This window comes from Ptiloglossa arizonensis, chromosome 10, assembly GCF_051014685.1.
Source record: "Ptiloglossa arizonensis isolate GNS036 chromosome 10, iyPtiAriz1_principal, whole genome shotgun sequence".
Taxonomy (NCBI): domain Eukaryota; kingdom Metazoa; phylum Arthropoda; class Insecta; order Hymenoptera; family Colletidae; genus Ptiloglossa; species Ptiloglossa arizonensis.
This window is the reverse complement of record NC_135057.1, coordinates 4605183-4624383: the sequence shown is the minus strand read 5'-3', so window position 1 is coordinate 4624383 and position 19201 is coordinate 4605183. Positions and strand designations below refer to the sequence as shown.

At 26.7% G+C, this 19201-nt stretch overlaps 4 protein-coding genes across 12 annotated transcripts; 1 reads left to right on the top strand and 3 right to left on the bottom strand.

Moving 5' to 3' along the window:
* Window positions 1-10: 10 nt before the first annotated feature.
* On the bottom strand, window positions 11-3026 carry Apc7 (anaphase-promoting complex subunit 7). Of its 2 annotated transcripts, none has more exons than XM_076321592.1 (7): window positions 2956-3026; window positions 2682-2825; window positions 2183-2506; window positions 1711-2120; window positions 1137-1551; window positions 696-946; window positions 11-505 (listed from the first exon to the last, which is right to left on the bottom strand). In XM_076321592.1, the coding sequence occupies exons 2-7, from the start codon at window positions 2748-2750 to the stop codon at window positions 283-285; spliced, it is 1692 nt and encodes a 563-aa protein (XP_076177707.1). In that variant the 5' UTR covers window positions 2751-2825; window positions 2956-3026; the 3' UTR covers window positions 11-282. The 2 variants fall into 2 exon arrangements, with proteins under 2 accessions (XP_076177707.1, XP_076177706.1); XM_076321591.1 differs by having other exon boundaries at window positions 17-505; window positions 696-970.
* A 236-nt stretch (window positions 3027-3262) lies between these two features.
* Atg3 (Autophagy-related protein 3) lies at window positions 3263-7953 on the bottom strand. Its single transcript, XM_076322681.1, has 6 exons — window positions 7714-7953; window positions 6705-6893; window positions 5939-6214; window positions 4806-4955; window positions 4076-4203; window positions 3263-3726 (listed from the first exon to the last, which is right to left on the bottom strand). Exons 1-6 carry the CDS (start codon window positions 7783-7785, stop codon window positions 3564-3566), a joined length of 978 nt encoding a protein of 325 aa, XP_076178796.1. The 5' UTR covers window positions 7786-7953; the 3' UTR covers window positions 3263-3563.
* A 41-nt stretch (window positions 7954-7994) lies between these two features.
* Twy (fas-binding factor 1 twitchy) lies at window positions 7995-16845 on the top strand. 7 transcript variants are annotated; one of them, XM_076322673.1, is made up of 14 exons: window positions 7995-8084; window positions 8185-9050; window positions 10466-10591; window positions 11218-11879; window positions 12919-13449; window positions 13539-13753; window positions 13825-13987; window positions 14272-14563; window positions 15267-15499; window positions 15638-15781; window positions 15898-16062; window positions 16155-16312; window positions 16437-16569; window positions 16644-16844. In XM_076322673.1, exons 3-14 carry the CDS (start codon window positions 10468-10470, stop codon window positions 16710-16712), a joined length of 2889 nt encoding a protein of 962 aa, XP_076178788.1. In that variant the 5' UTR covers window positions 7995-8084; window positions 8185-9050; window positions 10466-10467; the 3' UTR covers window positions 16713-16844. The 7 variants fall into 7 exon arrangements, 5 of the variants coding, with proteins under 5 accessions (XP_076178788.1, XP_076178787.1, XP_076178789.1 ...); XM_076322672.1 differs by having other exon boundaries at window positions 10463-10591; XM_076322674.1 differs by lacking the exon at window positions 7995-8084 and having other exon boundaries at window positions 8900-9050; window positions 16644-16845.
* On the bottom strand, window positions 16805-18912 carry LOC143152482 (uncharacterized). Of its 2 annotated transcripts, none has more exons than XM_076322683.1 (5): window positions 18425-18909; window positions 18215-18350; window positions 18045-18150; window positions 17851-17968; window positions 16805-16942 (listed from the first exon to the last, which is right to left on the bottom strand). In XM_076322683.1, exons 1-5 carry the CDS (start codon window positions 18621-18623, stop codon window positions 16923-16925), a joined length of 579 nt encoding a protein of 192 aa, XP_076178798.1. In that variant the 5' UTR covers window positions 18624-18909; the 3' UTR covers window positions 16805-16922. The 2 variants fall into 2 exon arrangements, with proteins under 2 accessions (XP_076178798.1, XP_076178797.1); XM_076322682.1 differs by lacking the exon at window positions 16805-16942 and adding an exon at window positions 17238-17686 and having other exon boundaries at window positions 18425-18912.
* Window positions 18913-19201: the final 289 nt, after the last annotated feature.

Sequence of the window (19201 nt, the reverse complement as noted above, 5' to 3'; positions counted from 1 at the left end):
TTATAAAACATCATTGTTATTTTTAGAACTGAACGACAAATTATTTTTACAATAATTTAATAAAGAAATTAGGAACATAATATTTTTGTTACAGAATGTCTTATTTAAACGAAATATTACACAATACTATCGAAATTCTTCATGGAGATAATTTAAAAAGTCTATTGTTTCTATTTGCAAGTAAGTAACAACAACAAAAATATATTTACACGCAATAAAATCTAATTACATCTCTAATTTAAATGTGTTCAAACTTTTAGTTTTCTAACATAATTTTTCACATTATTGACTATTTGCCTCAAGATCCATATCAGACCATACAGCTTCGGTTTCACTTTCATCGTGCACTTCATCATTATCAGTATCTGGTAAGCCATCGCCGACATCATAAGTTGTATCTGTTTGTTCCTCGCCCACAGTCATGTAATAAGCTGAATCTAACTTATTTGAAGAGTTATCTAGTCTGTGCATACCTTCCAATGCCCTTCTATTGCTGGGATCTAGACTAATTTGAAAAGTTATTACATACAATATTTTTAAACATAAATGCATGTTAAATACTATTCCATATAAATTAAGTTTAATAGATTTAAATATATTTTTTTATATTTATATTTACAGCTAATAAATTAACTTATTAATACATAATATTTATAGATTAATAGATAGTCTATAAATAGATTTAAAAAACTTACTTTAAAGCAATAGCATAGTGATCCAAAGCCTTCTCCTCATTATGAACTCTTGCCCAAAGATCTCCAAGCATTTGATGCAATTTGCATGTTGATTGAATTTCCACCTGCCTTTCAAGTAATGTGATTGCAGCTTCCAAATTCATTTCTTGTTCATATATTTCAGCCAATAAATAAACTGCAGGTAGATAAACTTCATCTTGCAGTAATGCCTTTTCCAAGAGATTTTTTGCTTTGCCAACAGAAACTGGATCCTTCATAAGTACAGAAGCATAAAGCTGTGAAAGAATTGGTTACTTGTTCACATAGAGTAACTTTTATTCTAATCTATTTTTATAATTGTGTAAAAAAATAACACTATTAATAATTGCTTTGCATACTAAACCTAATTTATTTAATCTATTAACAATTGCCTTGTATAATATACTTAATTTATTTAATTACCGTGAGAACTCTTGCAGTATGTCCAAGTTGTTTGCAAGATCCACTTGCAATATTAAGAGCTTCTCGTAATCTGTGCATTCCTACAAGACAATCAACCAAACCCTTATGAGGTTCATAACGATATGGTTTTAGTTGTACTGCATGTCTAAAGAAAAATAATGCATCTTGGTACTTTTTCTGCTCAATAAGAATATTTCCTCGAAGTATTGTTGCCTCTATATCATTTGGATTCAAGTTTAAAGCTTGTGCTGTCAAAGTATTTGCTCTGCCAAGTTTCCTAGCTGCATAGAGAGAGTATGCCATGGCAACATATATTTCTCCAGTACATTCATTACTTGCTGTTATTATGGGTATCAGTCTTTCAAGTTCCTTAATATGATGAGTTTTGTATAATACTGCTGCATAAATATCAACCCTATTTTGTAACAATAATTTTAAAAAGATATTCTTACAAATGTTCTTAGTTAAGTAAACTTGACCAACTAAATAAATTGACTAATAAATTGATTTAATAATCTTTTTAAATTTAATGATTTATTACAAACAAATGTATATGGTTTTAAAGTTTCATTACCCTTTCATAACATCCGGCTCTATAATTCTAGCTCTTCGTAAACATAACAAAGCATTTTTGTCATCTCCAGCATAATAATAACATTCTCCCATTGTCGTCAATAAATTGAAATTATCTCTTAGTAGATTAACATTATCTAAAGACCTTAATGTTGATACTGCATGAGTATATTCTCTATTATGTATATGTGCATGAGCTTTAATCCAAGTATTTAACCAATCTAGATTTGTAAGACTGGATGCACAACCTACAATTAATGAATTAACTTCAATCCCTTTTACTCCCAGAGAAAGTAGACCTTCTGCAGCTTCTAAGGCCAATGGACATTCCCTTAAAACTTCCTTATAAGTTGTAATTGCAGAACGTTCCATTCCTTGTTCTTGGAACATTTTTGCAAGAGCCATATTTACCTTAAAAATAAAAAATATATACAGTTTTAACTGAAAAATTAAGTTTAAATCTGTTGATTTACCTTTGGAGTTCTCTGTTTACCAGGTATGCTTTGCAGCACTTGAAGTGCTTCTTGAGAATTTTTTAATTTTAATAAACACAAATGAATTTGAAATTTTATATCAACATCTGTTAGAAGATCCTTCTGATTTTCCAAAGGTTTTGTAGCACCTTTAGATTTCAATAAACACTTGCGAAATTGCAAAGATTTCTTATAAAGTGCTTCAGCTCGTTTATATTTTCCCAAATAAAAGTGAGCATCTGCATAATAAACGTAAATATGGAACTTTCCATGTATAGGCAATAAATCTGAATTATGCTCACTAAGTGACAATATTAAATTAGCCTGTAGCATAGGAATAATTATATTAGAATTGAAATCTTGTCATTTCTTATTATCTGAATTATATAATTAATGATGGGACATGCTAATTGACAATATTGATTCAATTCTACAATACACTACAATTTTTTTTCCATTTTAAACAAAAAAATATTTTGAATCACTTATATTTACTTACGAGTGAAATAACATTGGAATATAAAGATTGTTCATAAAGAAGTTTTATCTGGTCGTACAAAGTAGACATTTTTCCTAAAATATTCTCGAAGTATAAAGTATGTACTCAGAATACTAGTTTCTATTACCGAGAATTTTTCTTAACCTACGAAAAATCGAGTTATAAAAAATGGTTCAATCTATCATTTACGTTGCATATAACAACATATTAAATATGTTTTAAATTAATTATAAAATAGACAAATAATGTGTCTTCGAATAAAACTTTTACTCACAAACACAGGATATGATGAATGACATTTATTCACAGAACATTCAAGTACCGCCATTTCAAAACTTAGTAAAACCAACGAACTCTAGTGCAAAAATTTTAAAGCATCTATTTTGTAATTAATCTTTCTTTGATAAGTAGAAATAAAGCTAAACGGTTAACAAACAATTTTAATAAAATTCGAATTTAAAAATAAGGTTACCAATAAGTATTCCTTTAAATTAAAATAATTTTTTGCAAATCAGCAAAAGTTTAAATTAAGGTAGGACATACACACAATCTTATCATTCATTGGAAATAATAAAAACACATTTTGATACTTGATGTATTATTTATTTGAGAAATATTGACTTACTGGTATTCAGATGAAGGTAACATTGTAACAAAATGAAATATTACAAGAAATTTTAAGGAATGATATATAAAAATGTAATCGGTCAAATTTAATATTATATCCAAATATCGTGCATGGATAAATATGTTACAATTTTCAGAACTTAACCGCGTTTATTACGTTATATACTTCACAGTCCTCTTAGCTTGTTACTTATGATACACTTATAAACTAAAATCACGATTATCGTCAAGGTACAATGAAAATTCCTAAAGCTCTTAACCAGATGCATTTAGCATAAAATTTTGGGTATAATCGTATTCGATTGTAGGAATTACAGATTGCACAAATTTCAGGAATATTATCAAATACATGTGCACACCAAGTTCACGGCCGCCTTCCATTACTGTTTCGATAATTTTCTTCATTACTTCAGCGTGTCTGCAATTTCATTCCAATAAGAAAAATTTTCTATATAGTGATAAACATTATTTACTTAATACGTTTGCTACCATATATCACATATCTGTAATGGGTTGATTATTATGAAAAACCAACAACAGATATATGCAACAGCAATGATTTTCTATTTTATGTTTATGTTTATATTTTATATACAATATTCAGTTGGTCTATATTTAATACATTTTATTTGCATATAGTTAAAAGCATGCCTACATTAAACAAAATGACTACAAATGTACCATGATCTGTTGTGGATGGTTTTCCAACTAAATAGTGGTAGTTAGTAGCCAACATATTAAAAATCAGTTTAATATCTTACAATTACCTGCAAGGATGAACTGAAGCCATTGGTGGTCCAGGTATATGAGGTTGAATCTCCATTGTGACAGTCTTCTTGGCATGATCCTGACTAACATCCTCATACATTTCTTCTACTGTTAGAGGCTTACGATTCTTTTGTGAAAAAAAATTGCATGAAATTTTAAGATCTTAAATTTTAAACATAATTGCTTTTATACATTATAAATGAGATATATTACACAAGGTATTCGATAACAAGTCAGATATTTTAAGAGGCGATTTTATATGTCGAAATAAGACGAAAATTAAGAATTACGAAATTGCATTTAAAATGTTGTGATTTGAGTTATTAATTACTAAAAATATACGTAAAACGTGTTAAAAGTGATGGACTTATATTACTATTGTAGTTAAACCCAGTTACCTCGTAATAAACGTAATAACTTATAACTTCACGCTATAAGTTCTTTCCGAAATTTTATAAAGGACGTAAGTAAATGTAAATTATTATATCGACTACGAAGTAAGGTTCTTCTACATGGTTTCGATACTACCAAGCACTACCCTCACGGTGAACCGACACTAATACAAATCTATCACTTTTGATATCTTTTACGCGTACTTTTAACAATTAATAACTTGAACACAAACACAAATTAAAATTTCAAACATGTATTGTCAAACACCCTGTACATAAAGTAATGTAAAGTAAAGTACTACTATTACTGTTGAATTTACTAAATAAAAAAACAAACCTCATCATATCCTGAAAGCCACAATCGGGGTGTTTGATAATATTTATCGTATGTGATATATAAGTCATATGTCCGTGTGTGAATAATCTCTCCTTCAGAAAATGGCTCCCATTTTTCTTTAATAGGTTTCTTCGTAGTTTCTGCTACAAACTTTTTAATTCAAATTTAATTAGGTTACAATACTGAAAGAAGCATTTAAAGCAGATCAATCTTGCTTAATTTTGAGCGAGACATAATTTGAGGTCAATAGTTTTTTTTATAGATGAAAGTGTACAGAAGATGCAAAGGTCAGCTTCACTTTTTAAAGTGAAATAATTTTTTACTTACTTTCTAATAAATTGTTTTAAGATACGTACAATGATCTATGGTCATTAAAGGTCAATTATAATGGAAAATAATTTATTTGATTGAATTTGAACATTTAGGTGATTTACTTATTTGCATGCACATTTCTAATACAAATACTAAAAATGTTGATTTTATGTGTCATACATACTCTAACCAAAGTGATTTCATATTAATAATACTATACATTGTCCATATTGCTAAACCAAGCATGATCAGAAAATTTTTCAGCATACAAATGCATTGCATCCCTTATAATTTGGCAATATTTACTGTAAACAAAAACCGTACTCTATGATTTATGTAAGGTTTACAAGGATAATATTCAACAACTAGATATGACACAAAAATGTTTAATTTGTTCCTTGAAGTGAATTATTTTCCATCTCAGTTAACTTTCAACAATTTTAAATGACCTTTCATTGTAGATCATTATATGCATCTTAAGTCTATTAAAAAGGAAATAAAAAATATATCACTCTATTTTGAAAAAGGAAGTTGGGCTTTGCATCTTTCGTATACTTCTACTTACAAAAAGAAAACTATTAACATAAGATTATGCACTCTTAATATCAAGCAAGATTGATCTAATACATTTTTTTCTATTATCAAAAGTAGTCAAGTTATATAGATTGTTTTAAATGCCTCATCCACTATATACTGTTGAATTTAAAATATACTTCAATGCAATGTCTGTAAGAACTTTGTATACACTATTTGTATAATGCTAGTTTTACTACTTTTTATGGAGTACAGTAATTATGATATAATTAATAAATAAAATGTACCTTATCTTGTTCATCCAACATTCCACTAACTTCAAAAGCTTCCATATCTGCAGCATCTTCATCATCTTCATCATCTTCATCATCCTTATCATCATCATCATCCTTGTTATTTTCTCCTGAACCAATTGACTGAGAAAGCTGTGTTTCTTCCAATGTCATTTCTGTTACTCTTTCTTCAACTCCACCAAAACTACTGTCATAATGATGTGTATCTACCCAACCACCTTCTGGATCATCTGTTTCTATAATGCATTCTTGCTCTTTACTGTATTCAATCTAAAATTCAATTAAAGAATTTTTTATATTAGTTTATAATCAGTGATTAAAATATTATTCTGAACATTTATTTTAAGTTTGTATTAAAGATTTTAATTTTGTAATCTACAAACTTAAAAATAAGTTAAATTTGTATAAATCCTATACAACTGAATAAAATAATTCACATAATAAATTATTATTTTTAAAATTTAAATGCACAAAGTTTCTAAGAAAGAAAAGAACTTTTTAAAATTTCCATATTTAATACATTCAATTTTTGATTGAACATTTTCGTAAAAATAGTAATAAGAACATTTGTTCAAATAGTACTTATTAAAAATATTTATATTTACTTTAAATATAAACATTAATTTATAGTATGCATTTAAATCATTTAGAGGATTATTAATCTAGTGGAAAGCATTTATGACACTAGGTCAGTATTTAAACTATATAATAATGAATTAAACAATTTAACAATTGCATTATTTTATCAAAAGCAATATACCTGTTTGCATCTACGAGTGCAAGGAACATTACGAGTCAATAAAAATTGTTTTTTCTTAGGAAGATATGATTTTACTCTATCTTCATCACCAGTAGCCCACTGCCATGTTGGACAATGATGCACCAAATGATCACCTGCTGCTACAAACTCCTCTGGTGTTAATACTCCAGTTTCTCGAAATTTACTTTCCTTTAATATCATAAATTACATATGAAATATGTATAGTACGTTATTTTTTTTACTTTCATAATAAGATATATAAATGCAATGTATTTTAAAAAATATCTTAATTAAAAATGAACTCATAGACAAATTTAAACAGTTAATTGAGAATTTTCTGAAATACAATGCTTTAAATATGATACAGCAAAAGCAAAATTCTAATTAACCTGATGTAAGAGATTCTACAAAAACTCTAAAAATAAATAACTAAATTGAAGATATAACTAACTTATGCAAGAAGTAGGTAAATGAACCTAAATAATAAATTGACTAGAAATACATATAAGCAAACCAAAAGCTATGTGTTAAGTTTCGCTGAAAATATAAAAACAAAGGCCTGTACATAACAAAGAAAGTTATTTTTAAAAATCCAATTTATTTTAATTTGTCATTTTTCCTGTTACATCAAAATCTTAATATTCATTAAATACAGTGCAATGTTTAATTATGTTATAAACAAGTAATATTCGTATAATAATTTACTTATTTTTAAAACAATAATCTTATACAAACATCTTTAAATCATAACTTTTGTAATTATAATAACAGAATGAATAAGATTATTCAAGATTTCATTGTAAAAATTATTGCTGAAAATTATGAAAGCTATACAATAAATTTATTAAAATTAAAGTTAAAAGCACATAGTAGCGCAATTTAAATAAATAATCAGACACTGAATAACAATGAATATTTATTACATAAAATTGTGTATCATTTTTTAACATAGACTTATTATTTAATAAGATATCCATTGTTCAGATATCATATATACGCACAATCATACCTTTAATACAGGGGTTAAGTACTCGGCAACACCAAGGGCAGTGCCTTTTACAGAATTTATGACACTCTGCATTTTAAATTTATTTAAAAAGAAATTCAAGTTTGTTAACAATGAAAAAGATTAAAAAGAATGATTGTTAAGTGCAAACATTCATATAATATCAACAGTTTCCAACGTATAATCTGGTACTATCGATTTAGACGAATATAGGAGTCGTATATGTGATATCAAAATGTTTCCCTTTCCATGAACTTCCCCTACTATAATTTCCCGTTACCCCACTACTTGATACACTTGGCAATGAGCATGCGTCATAAAAGTTACTAACCGTGGTTTACGATGAATAATAGTTATCCTTTATCTATGGATCAGTAAGTAAATATAGGTGCGATCAGTCCTATAAAAAATATTTTCTATGAGTGCGTTTAAATTCGCCGCTCAGTTATAAATTATTTAATGCTTATGTTTCAGTGCCTATGTTGCAGTGACACACATCGTATAGCTTGGATTAATCAGCGTATGGTATACATGGAAACAAAACAGAAGAAGGAAAAATACCTAAAGATCCGGTTTCATGTGACATAAAATCGCGACTTTCAATGCAACATCTCTAATTAGAATATCATATACGCAATACTTAAGTTTTCACGATGACAAATAACACTCACAATTAATATCACGAAAGTCATGATTTTATATGACGTTAAAACAGACCTTAAGTTTTGGAGTTTATAAAGAGCGATTCTCTCGTTAGTGGACTCAAAACAATGCGTTCTCTAAAACACCCCAGTAATAAGATCGTAATTGTACATAGTAATGAAGAAACCGATGTCCCTGTTCCGCCATCGACTAGTCGACGACAATACTAGAAAACAAATTTACACGAGATTATCGTTGGGGTGTTGAAACAGCAGTACTGCTTTGAATTCACTGACGAGAGTGTCACCCTGTACTTCGTAAAATTACATAACTGCGATCGACTCTCATTGACTGATTAAGCAGAAATATATTTAATATACATTTATCGTATTTTATAAATGGAAAGGAGAAATATATTTTATATATGTCTAACGACCAAACTTTCACTAAATAAAGTATAGCTTGTTTGAGCATACATACCGTAATGCAGAATTTTTTTCATGCAGATTATTGACGCCACTTGATTGGCACAATTAATCGCCACTAATCAATTCGCCAACAAAATAAAGAACAGACGAACTTTTTGGTGTCTGTCTTCTTTGTAATTAAAACAAATATCTTCGTTGCTAAACATATTCCTATAAACAATGACAAAAACATCAAAGAAATTATTATTAGAAATTATAATAATTTCATTTGTAAGTATATGAACAATAATACTCATCCCTGTAAAATCATAAATTTTTATTATATAAAGACAAAAATAAGAGATGAAAAAAACTGAGAAAAACTATTGAGGTTATGTCTGACTCTGAATTAAATATGAACTTTATAAAAGACAACACATGCAATATTTAAAATGCTTATACCCTAATTCTTAACCACTTTGCCGCAGCATATCAATGATTACTATTTACTTATGCGCGCGTTTGTATAAATATATACATATAGCATCCTGTATAAACTACACTATCAATATTTTGGCAACAGATCTATATAATGCATTTTTATCTTTTACAATTCTTAAAATTATTATTATCATTTAGAATTAAGAGTTATGCCAGGTTTTTCTCTTTCCAAATAGTATTATAAAACTAATATGTCTAAAAATCTTTTTTAATCGTGCCGTAAACTTAAAAAGGTTAAGAACCATTGTTTTAAAACATCATACTTTAAAAATCTTACAACCTGCCATTGAATACAATTCAAAACTATCTGTACATAAACTAGTGTCATTAATATTGGCGTCAATGATGTTTATATATGAGAATTCTCAAAAGCGATGCTAATAAGCACCCAAACTGCACATATCAAATGTCCACAATCGAGAATAAGAGTTCGTTAACACGAAAATCTTCGTGCTGTCGGTTGCCTTGACATCACTCGGTACACATATGCTTAGGTTTTGTATGCCGTGTAAAAGAACCTTACTCTTAATGCTGTATTCAAGTGTTTACAAGAGTTTTACTCGAGAGCATCTCTCTCTCGAACAAAACTTTTCAGTGGATACCAAGAATTGTCAATTTATACAAAGTGTCTCATCAAAAATAGATATCCAACATAATTATCTTTCTTATGTTTAATGATACATAAAATTGTTTTAAATATAGTTTGAATGGTTTTAAAGAGTGAATACAATACAACAAAAATTTGATTGAGTCAAAGCAGTTAGTTACCTACATTAAAAAATATATTAGTTATTTACTCCTAATTCAATGTTTTCATGATAGAAATTATATTTCCTTTTTTATAAGTATGATAATATTTTAAAGAATATCAAATGTACTAATGATTTTTTCACCTTTCATAGGAGGATTCATTTATCCTTGTTTATAGTACCTATAATAACTACTTATCTGACTAGAAAACAATATAAAAAAATAGTTTTATAAAATAACTGTCGGAAAAAAAGATAAAATAACGTCTAAAGTTTATCTAAAGATACTCATTTCTTTAACTTTATGTATAAATAAGATAATTGGAAAATATTAACCTTATTAAAATGATAAGAAACTACTACTTGTTTAGTATAATTTTTTTTTCTTAAAATTTATGTTATTGGTTGATTTCATTGAAGTTTCAAATTTAATGAAAATTATGTATGGCTTAGAAGGTATGGACAGTTTGGATATGGAATTATTTAATGATTCGTTTAAAAAATCAAAATCTTCTACAAGTATTTTCAAAGATTCTAATGTGCAACTGGATAGAGACATGAAAAAAAAGGTCATATTTAAAGGTAATTTGATGTTTGAAACAGTAATAAATAAATATTTAAATATTTGAAATAAAAACAATAAAGCAGATATTTGTATTTAAGCATGATTGTACGGTAGTTTCTCAATTGTTCGAACTTGGATTATTCAACCACCTAATTGTAAAACAAAAAGCTCGTTTGCTGCAATAGTAATAGAAGTTATAAAAGACACAACTTGTGAATTTGAATTGTTCATCAATTTGTTTTATAGTTGTAAATCGAAAGTCACAACCTTTTAGATTATATCATCATTTTCCTATTTATGTTTCTAAACAAAATTTAACTCAACAAATATTCATGAGATTTACTATTTAAACATACATTAAATAAGGTAACTATTATACCCTGAAAATGTATGTATTTATATGTACAATTACCAATTGTCCTAAGGAATATATCATCCAACCAACTTTTTGCTTCTTGGATCTAACAATTGAAGGACTACTGTATTATTATTACAAATTTTAAAATTCAATTTTTTACTTTTGAAAAAAGAGAGATATTTTGTGTATGTTATTCATATATATATATATATATTAATTATATTATTGATTATAAATTTCCTACATTATTTTTAAAAATCATTAAAAAATATTGTTTATATACAGATCCTAATGAGGATGATTCATTAACTGATTTGTTATCTGATGAAGAAATTTCTTTAAAAGAAAAGAAGACTTTACTTGCAACTGGTAGTAAAAGTAGCCTGATGGAAGATTTATTTAAGATAAAACCATCAGTTCCATCTGCAATGAGTATGAAATCAAATAATGGATTGGAATCAAAGTTTAATTTTGAGTACAGAAATGGTAATGAATTATTTCTACAAAAACCAAGCAATCATCTGGCTTCTAAGAATAATTCTATTTTATTGCAAAATGAATCTTCCATGAAAACGCACATACAAAAGTTAAAAACTATATCTACAAATGAAGAAGATATTCTGATGAATTTAGTTGATAAACCAGGCATGATAGATGATAAATCAAGAAGATCATCGTTACAAGAGAATTTATTTGAAAACAAACCTCGTTCATCTGTTACGATGGATTCCATTGCTCCTAAAAACATTAAGAAAATGGAATCAGAAGTTTCGATACAATCTTCAGAATTTGTAAATACTACACAAAAACCAAAATCACAACTGAATAATCAATCAATTAAACTTTCTACAAAAGAATCTCGTAGAGGAAGAAGGAATACAAAAATTATAAATGATCCTCTTGGTTTACTATCCACAGGTTTGTTACCTGATCAAAGTTTTAAACAGGTAATTACATTTAAATGATAATATATTGAGAGAATGAGAAACAACTATTTAATTTTTTGCTTCCAATAATGTATTATTTGCAATATATGAGTGTTCCTATAAAGTGACTGATATAATTAACTCTGTAAAGTTTAGATATTTAATTAAAAATTACTAATATCAAAAACATAGAATTAGAAAGGAGTCACTTGTCATGGACACTGTTGGTTTGTAGGTGGAGGTGTTTAGAATATCTGAAAGTTAACTGAATGTTTTCATGACAGAATTCAATAAAATAATGAATTTTGAAAATGGAAGTATTATAGTACATTTATTCTAAACTTAATAGTTTCCAAAATATTCAGCTTCTAAAGTAGCATTGATAGTATGTTAATTGTTCCTTCAATAGTTACACAACAGATGACATAGAAGTTTCAAAGACAAGAATTTTAATACTTTAGTAGTTAAATATCTTAAGAACTATTAAATTTAGAATAGATGTATTATAATACTTTTATTCTTAAAATATATTGTTCTATTAAATCCTAATAAAAAAAAATCGATATTCAATTTAAAAAAGTGAAGTTGACCTTGAGATGTTGACATCTTATTGTTAACTTCACCTTTGAGGAGATAATTTTTGTCCAAATAGTTTTTTTTATATCTTTTCAAATTTTAGCAATAATTCAATCGGTTATTTTGTACAAATCTATTTCATAGAATTAAGGTTATAAATTATTGTTAATTTTTGTTACATAAATAAAAAAGAAGTATTTTAGGCAATATAGAACAAAAATTTAGGATACCTAACTAAGAAGTGTAAATGAAGATATTAATTACCATTTATAATAAAATTTATATCATAAACATTTTTTAACTATAAGTCTAGCAATTTTGAATATATTGGATTGTTCGGAAAATCATTTCGTTTTCCAAAATGGAGAATATATAATTTAATAAAATGTTTATACACTCTAAAAAAATCGTGTTTCATTTTTACCAAAAAAAAAAAACGAACAACTTTCCGAACAACCCAATACTTTTTTCCTTAATTTTTGAGGTAACCAATGAAAATGTGTCAAGTAAAGATTCTACAATACAAAATCCCAAATTAGAAGAAAATTTACCAGAATGGTTGGGTGGTACAAAGAAATTAGAGGACAAACACCTGGATGAAATAAAGAAAGAGACACAATCAAAGAATAGATTATCTGATAAAATTATGGAAGAATCTACTTCTAAAGGAAATATTGAACCTCAGAATGTTAAAAATTCAAAAGATGCAATAACAGCTGATATAAATGGTTCAGAAACTGTATATATTCCAGAACATTTTTCACTGCTTTTTAGTACACAATTTAATCAGCAAGCTGCAATTATGACTATGCAGCAGCAAGAACATGAATTAAAAACAGCAACTGTACTTTCTCAACAAAATGAACAATTGAATAAGGTATCAGATGCTCAGCATTCCGTACTTTGTAATCAAGAAAAACAATTTAATTCTCTGTTAAAATTACAACTTGAGAAGCAACTTCTACTGGAAAATCAAATTAAAATGCAACAAGAACGCATCAATCAATATATTCAAGTAAGAATTTGTTATACTTAACATTAAATTTTTATAAAACAAAAAGATATCAAATAAGATTAAAATTGCTTAATACTTTTCTTTTTAAGACATTAATGGCTCAGCCTATTTCAGCATTGAGTACTACATCAATTTATACAACATGCAAATCAGAAGAATGTGAAAAAGATTTAGAAAATAAAAAAGAAGAAATGAAAGACACAATAAAAATGTTACAAATACAGATATCTAAATTAGAAAGTACATTATCAACTATAAATGAAAGACATACTAATGAGATGACATGCCAAACAGAATATTATGTGTATGTTTTAAATACATTTTTATTATATCACAAACTTACAGTAAAATACAATAACAAAATTTTATTTTTAGAAGACAAATTTCATTTTTAAAAGAAGCAATAATAAAATTAGAAGAAAGAGCAAGACAAGAAATCGAATTTTTAGAGGCAGATTATGTGGCGAAATTTGAAAAATTAAGGAATGAAAAAATGCAAATAGAAAATCTGTACAAAGAAGAAATTCATAATATAAAGGTTAATAATTTTATAATTTATTTAAATAATATTTTATACCATTGATAATATTTTCGATTATATTATTAATAGTACAAATGGATTTTGTTACATTGTTTGTTATTATTAATTATGAAATTCTTTAAATAAATTTATTATCCTAGATTTCTTATTATTTAAAATAATAAAAAATTTATTTCTTATTAATTTTATAAAATTGTTTTTAACAGAAGCACCCAAGATATTATAAATTTGTAAAACAATAAAAGTAATTGTATTCATATAACCTAAATATGTTTAAACAGAGTGAACATGCTGAACACATAGAAGAACTGAACAAACTACACTCTCAACATGTAAAAATAATGCAAAAAGAATATTCTAATATAATAGAAAGTATATGTAGGGCCAAGCAAACAGAAAATGAAATAATAGAAACTATAACAAGTCGAAAAGTTGATATAGAGGATATGTTGGAAAAAGTTAATTTCATTATTGAATGTATGAAGAAAAACACAGAAAAAATAGAACTCAAAGATAATGAAGTAATGGAACGTCGAGAAACTTATTTGAAAGTATATGAGAATGATATAAAAGGTATTGTTAAGAAATAATGTAGTAATACTCTAGTGTAAACAAAATTACGCTTAATACAGAAAAAGTTGGATAACTATAAAAATCGGACTAAGCCTAAGTTGGGCACTTATCCCAACCATAATGGAGATATTAATTTTTAAACTCGAAATTGACCTTTGTTTGTAGTAAATATATAAAAGGACAACAAGTGAAAAAGACAAGGTTTCAAAATCTAGATGAGAAAAAAACATCGAATTGATAATGAGAAAACTTTTTTATTTTTGATTTTTGTTGAATGAAATTTCTACCATTATATTTGTAAGGGTTTTTTGATTAAAATGAATTCAAACACGTTATCATTTGGATTATATTTTCTTATTTAATAAGTAATAATAACTCTCGTATCACTTATTAAATAAGTAAATATAATCTAAAAACCTCACAGATATGATGGTAAAAGGTTAAAAAAAAAACAACATACACATATTCCATTGTTGCATTAGTGTTGTCTCACCGACATTTGAGTTCAGATCGGGTTACATCGCCTGGTCGTCAAGGCGAAATGTGTCAAAGAGAATTCCCTCTTAGTGGTGAAGATGAACAACAGGCAGTCATGCCATAGACCGTTTCTTGCAGTTATCCAAATTTTACCATATTACTTTTAGCTTTTTGTACGATTTCCCTATATTCTATTTCATTTGTGTTATGTAATAAATGTTTGTAGTCCAGCAGCTCGATTTAAAAAATCAGAATAGTGTTTTGGAAGAACGCCATGATAAATTTATTAAAACAACAGAGATATTTAGTACTCGTCTTACACAACTTATAACTGAATTAGAGAAGCAAACTACACAGAACAATGAGGGACAAGAAATGCTTAAAAACAGAACAGCAAACCTTTTACGAGAAAGGGAATTGTTTGAAGAAAAAGTAAAATGGGAAAGAGATTATCTGCAGGTATAATTAAATTTTATATTACAGTAATTAGTGTAATCAATTGGCCATAATCTCATAAAAACATCTATTTTTATTATTCTTTTACAAAACTATCATACATTCAACCCATTTCTTTATATTAGTATATTATGACTATAGACATTGAAGGAATCTTGGATGAACGAACAAGAGAGACAACTAAGAGTACTTGTAGAAGAAAGGGAGACTCTAGCAGCAGAAAAAGCACAATTAAAAATTCTAAGTAGACTCAAAACTAATAATGGCAACATTGCCAAAATAGAGGTACAAAAGATTATTGAATATTGAGAAATATTGTAACCATACAATAACAATAATTGTTTAAAAAGCATTAAAACTTGAAAATTGTAAGTACAAGTAAATACATTCCTTTTACATAGTTGGAAGCTGCTATTAAAACTACACAAGAAGTAATTGCTTGTGCTAATCAAGAAAAATTAAAATGGCAGGACAAAATTAACGAACTTAATGTTCATAAGCAGATTCTACAAGATAAAGAAAATCTGCTTGTTGTACGTGCCAAGGAGCTAGAAAATCTTACACAGGTAATGTTTATCATATACACATTTGTAATAGTGTCACAGTTACTTTATTATGTTTTTAAAGTCAACAGTTATATTGTTTTTTAATTACACAGTCAGCTTTAACTAAAAAAGAAGAAGGAATAAAAGCTTTGAAAGATGCAAAACATTTAGAAAACCAACATAAAGAAAAACTTGAGCTGTTACATTTGCAGCTTAAAGCATTAATGGAAAGAGAAAAGAGAATTGGTAACGAACAGTACAATGATATACAGTATGTATACCTACATACTTATACCTTTCAAAAATTTATTTTTAAAATTAAAAAATATTTTTGAGAATATTATTCACTGTAAGATATATATGCTAATTCTTAAACATGGATGTTTATTTCAAAGAGGAAGGATGATATCAGTGTCCTGTGAAACTGAAAAACCAGAAAGAGATTTAAATGTTCCACATAATTTTCAAACAGAAATATTGCCTTTTTCTGTTATGCATTCAACATCTCAAATCACTTCAGAATTAATGGTAAGAAAACATTTCTTTTTCCAAAATATTATTAAATTTATGATATTATTTATTTAAAATATTTTTTATTGCAGAAAATTGTAGATCCAAATCTAATTATGTTAAAATTAAATCTTGATGATCATTATGACACCAATGCATGATCATATCAACCAATGCATGTAAACTTTTGATTAATATTTTATGGCAACATAAATGTGATGTATCACAAATTAAATTGAATACATTAAATCATATATTAATGTGTAGAAAATTAAGGTTTCAAATTTTTATTTAGAAATACTGATTTAATAAATTTGAATACAGTAATGACAAAATATATTTCTTCTATTTAAAATATAGAACAATATTCTTCACATTTCCATATCTTCATCTGTAAATGGATGATTAATTGCATTATAATTAATTTATAATCATTAAACGTGTAGATATATTCATATAATCATTTTATATGTTGATACAAATTTTAAGAAGAATAAAGAATTTTATTCTTTAAAAATAAATAATGTGTAATAAATTTATTTGAAAAATTTTTTCTAGATATTTCAAGTTTTAGGTAGGAATTATATAATTAACCCTTTGCATTCAAGAGGCGACTCTCGCTCACCACTTGATTTGATCCAGTAACTGGAGAGGTGAATCTCGGTCACCACTAGGTTTGACGCTAGACTTGTAATCGAGTTTCTACTTTGATTTCCAGTTTCCATTATATCTGTTTTAATGGAAAGCTGCATGTCATTCTAAGAGGAGTTAGAAAGGATTGCAAAGTCTGTTATCAATGGAATAAGCTCAGTAGGAAATATTAAACAACACATTACTGCATTAGTTGCTTCAACAAGTCAAGGATGCATCTTGGTAATTGTTTTACAAAATATCATACTAAGTAACAGAGATTAACACTTAAGAAATTTTCTTTTTTAAGATGTAAAGATATATAAAGTATTATGATATAATAGATTTATATGTTAATATGTATGTGAAATAATTTTAAGTTAGCTACAAGGAATACATCAAATATGCGGCATATCGTCTCAAGTTGCTGGTAGGTCTCAGCAAAAAAAGGCCTTAAGTGCAAAGGGTTAACCACTTTCAACAACTTTTTTTGATAAAACAGTACCTAAATTTATCCAAAAATTACATAAAAAAGTTAAAATAAATAACTTTCACTGATTTTATGATTCCCACTTATTCATTACTCATAATAGTCTTTAATTAACTTGTCCTCGATCAATTAAACATAAAAAATGTGTTTCATTTTTATTATTGTAAAATTAAACTTACCACTACCAACCAAACAGTATTCTTGCAATATATCTACATTTCTTTTTAATGTGTTTATCTTAGTAATTAAGGATTTTATTTTAAACAATTCACTTTCTATATTCTTTATACTAGATGCCTAAAAGAAAAGTAAAAAATATTAAAAATGTTTAAAATTGCACATTAAAAGTTTAATTTACAATAAATGAACTTACAATATCGTTCATAATATTATTTTCATTGATATTATCAAAATTGTTATACACATTCTGAAACTTATTTATAAAATTAACTGCTTCTGAGAAAAACATCATTGCTTGCCTAAAAGAAGACTTTTAAAAAATCCTATATAATATAGAAAAATACTCTGAGAAATTTATCATACCAATGATAATTATGTGAAATTGGTAATCCTGGAGTATTTTCAGAATTATCAATGCCTAAATTATATATTGAATGCTTATGTGTTGTTAAACGCTGAAGATTCTTAGTAATAGTTTCCTTACAATTATTTCTCTCATCTGTAATAGATATGAACTCAAATTTAGATTTTAAAATTATTGAAAATAATATTATTAAATAGAAAAATAAAAACCGTTTATGATTTGTAATGTATCCATCAGATTATTATATTCTAAAATCTGTTTCCTTTTTATTTCTGCAAATTGTTCTTCACGAATTGTTTCTCTTTTATGCAGAAGTTCGATCGCTTTCTCAATGTTTTCCATTTTACAAAACCTCAAAATACAAATGAACGAAAATCTAGCATATACTTTTAAAAAATGTTTTTGCATTTATTGCCAACCCATGGACTTCTGAATCATGTGCCAACTTAACAAATGCTTCATCATTTATTAGTCATTTCATAAACCTGCAAGCGTTAATTTATTTCTCATAAGAAGAAACACACTAACGCTGACTTTCCCTTCTCCTTCAAAAATAGATCTTGTCCATGATGTGCGATAGGATGCGAAGAATATATAGTAAACCACAAAAGTATCTCAATGATGTCAAATGAAATGTTTAATAATTAAAAAGAAGAAATCTGACTTCTAATCTGATAATGTGGCATTGAAAATTAAGTTATAGGAAACTACATAAACAATTAAGTTGTGAAAGAGGTTATTGTAAATAATATAGATTAAACTGTGTGAAAAGACTCAGAAATAAATGCTAGTTATAAATGATGGTAGAAAAACTTGTATTGTATAAAAATTTTACTAAATCCTACCTTATTTAACCTTTTCATTTCTTTAAGTATTTGTATCAATTTTTACAAACTAAATTATTTTGAAATGAATTTGTAAAAAAGAGAATTTGTAAGGTTTTTAGTTTCTATAGCTTATCTTTGATCAAATTTCAAAAAAATAGT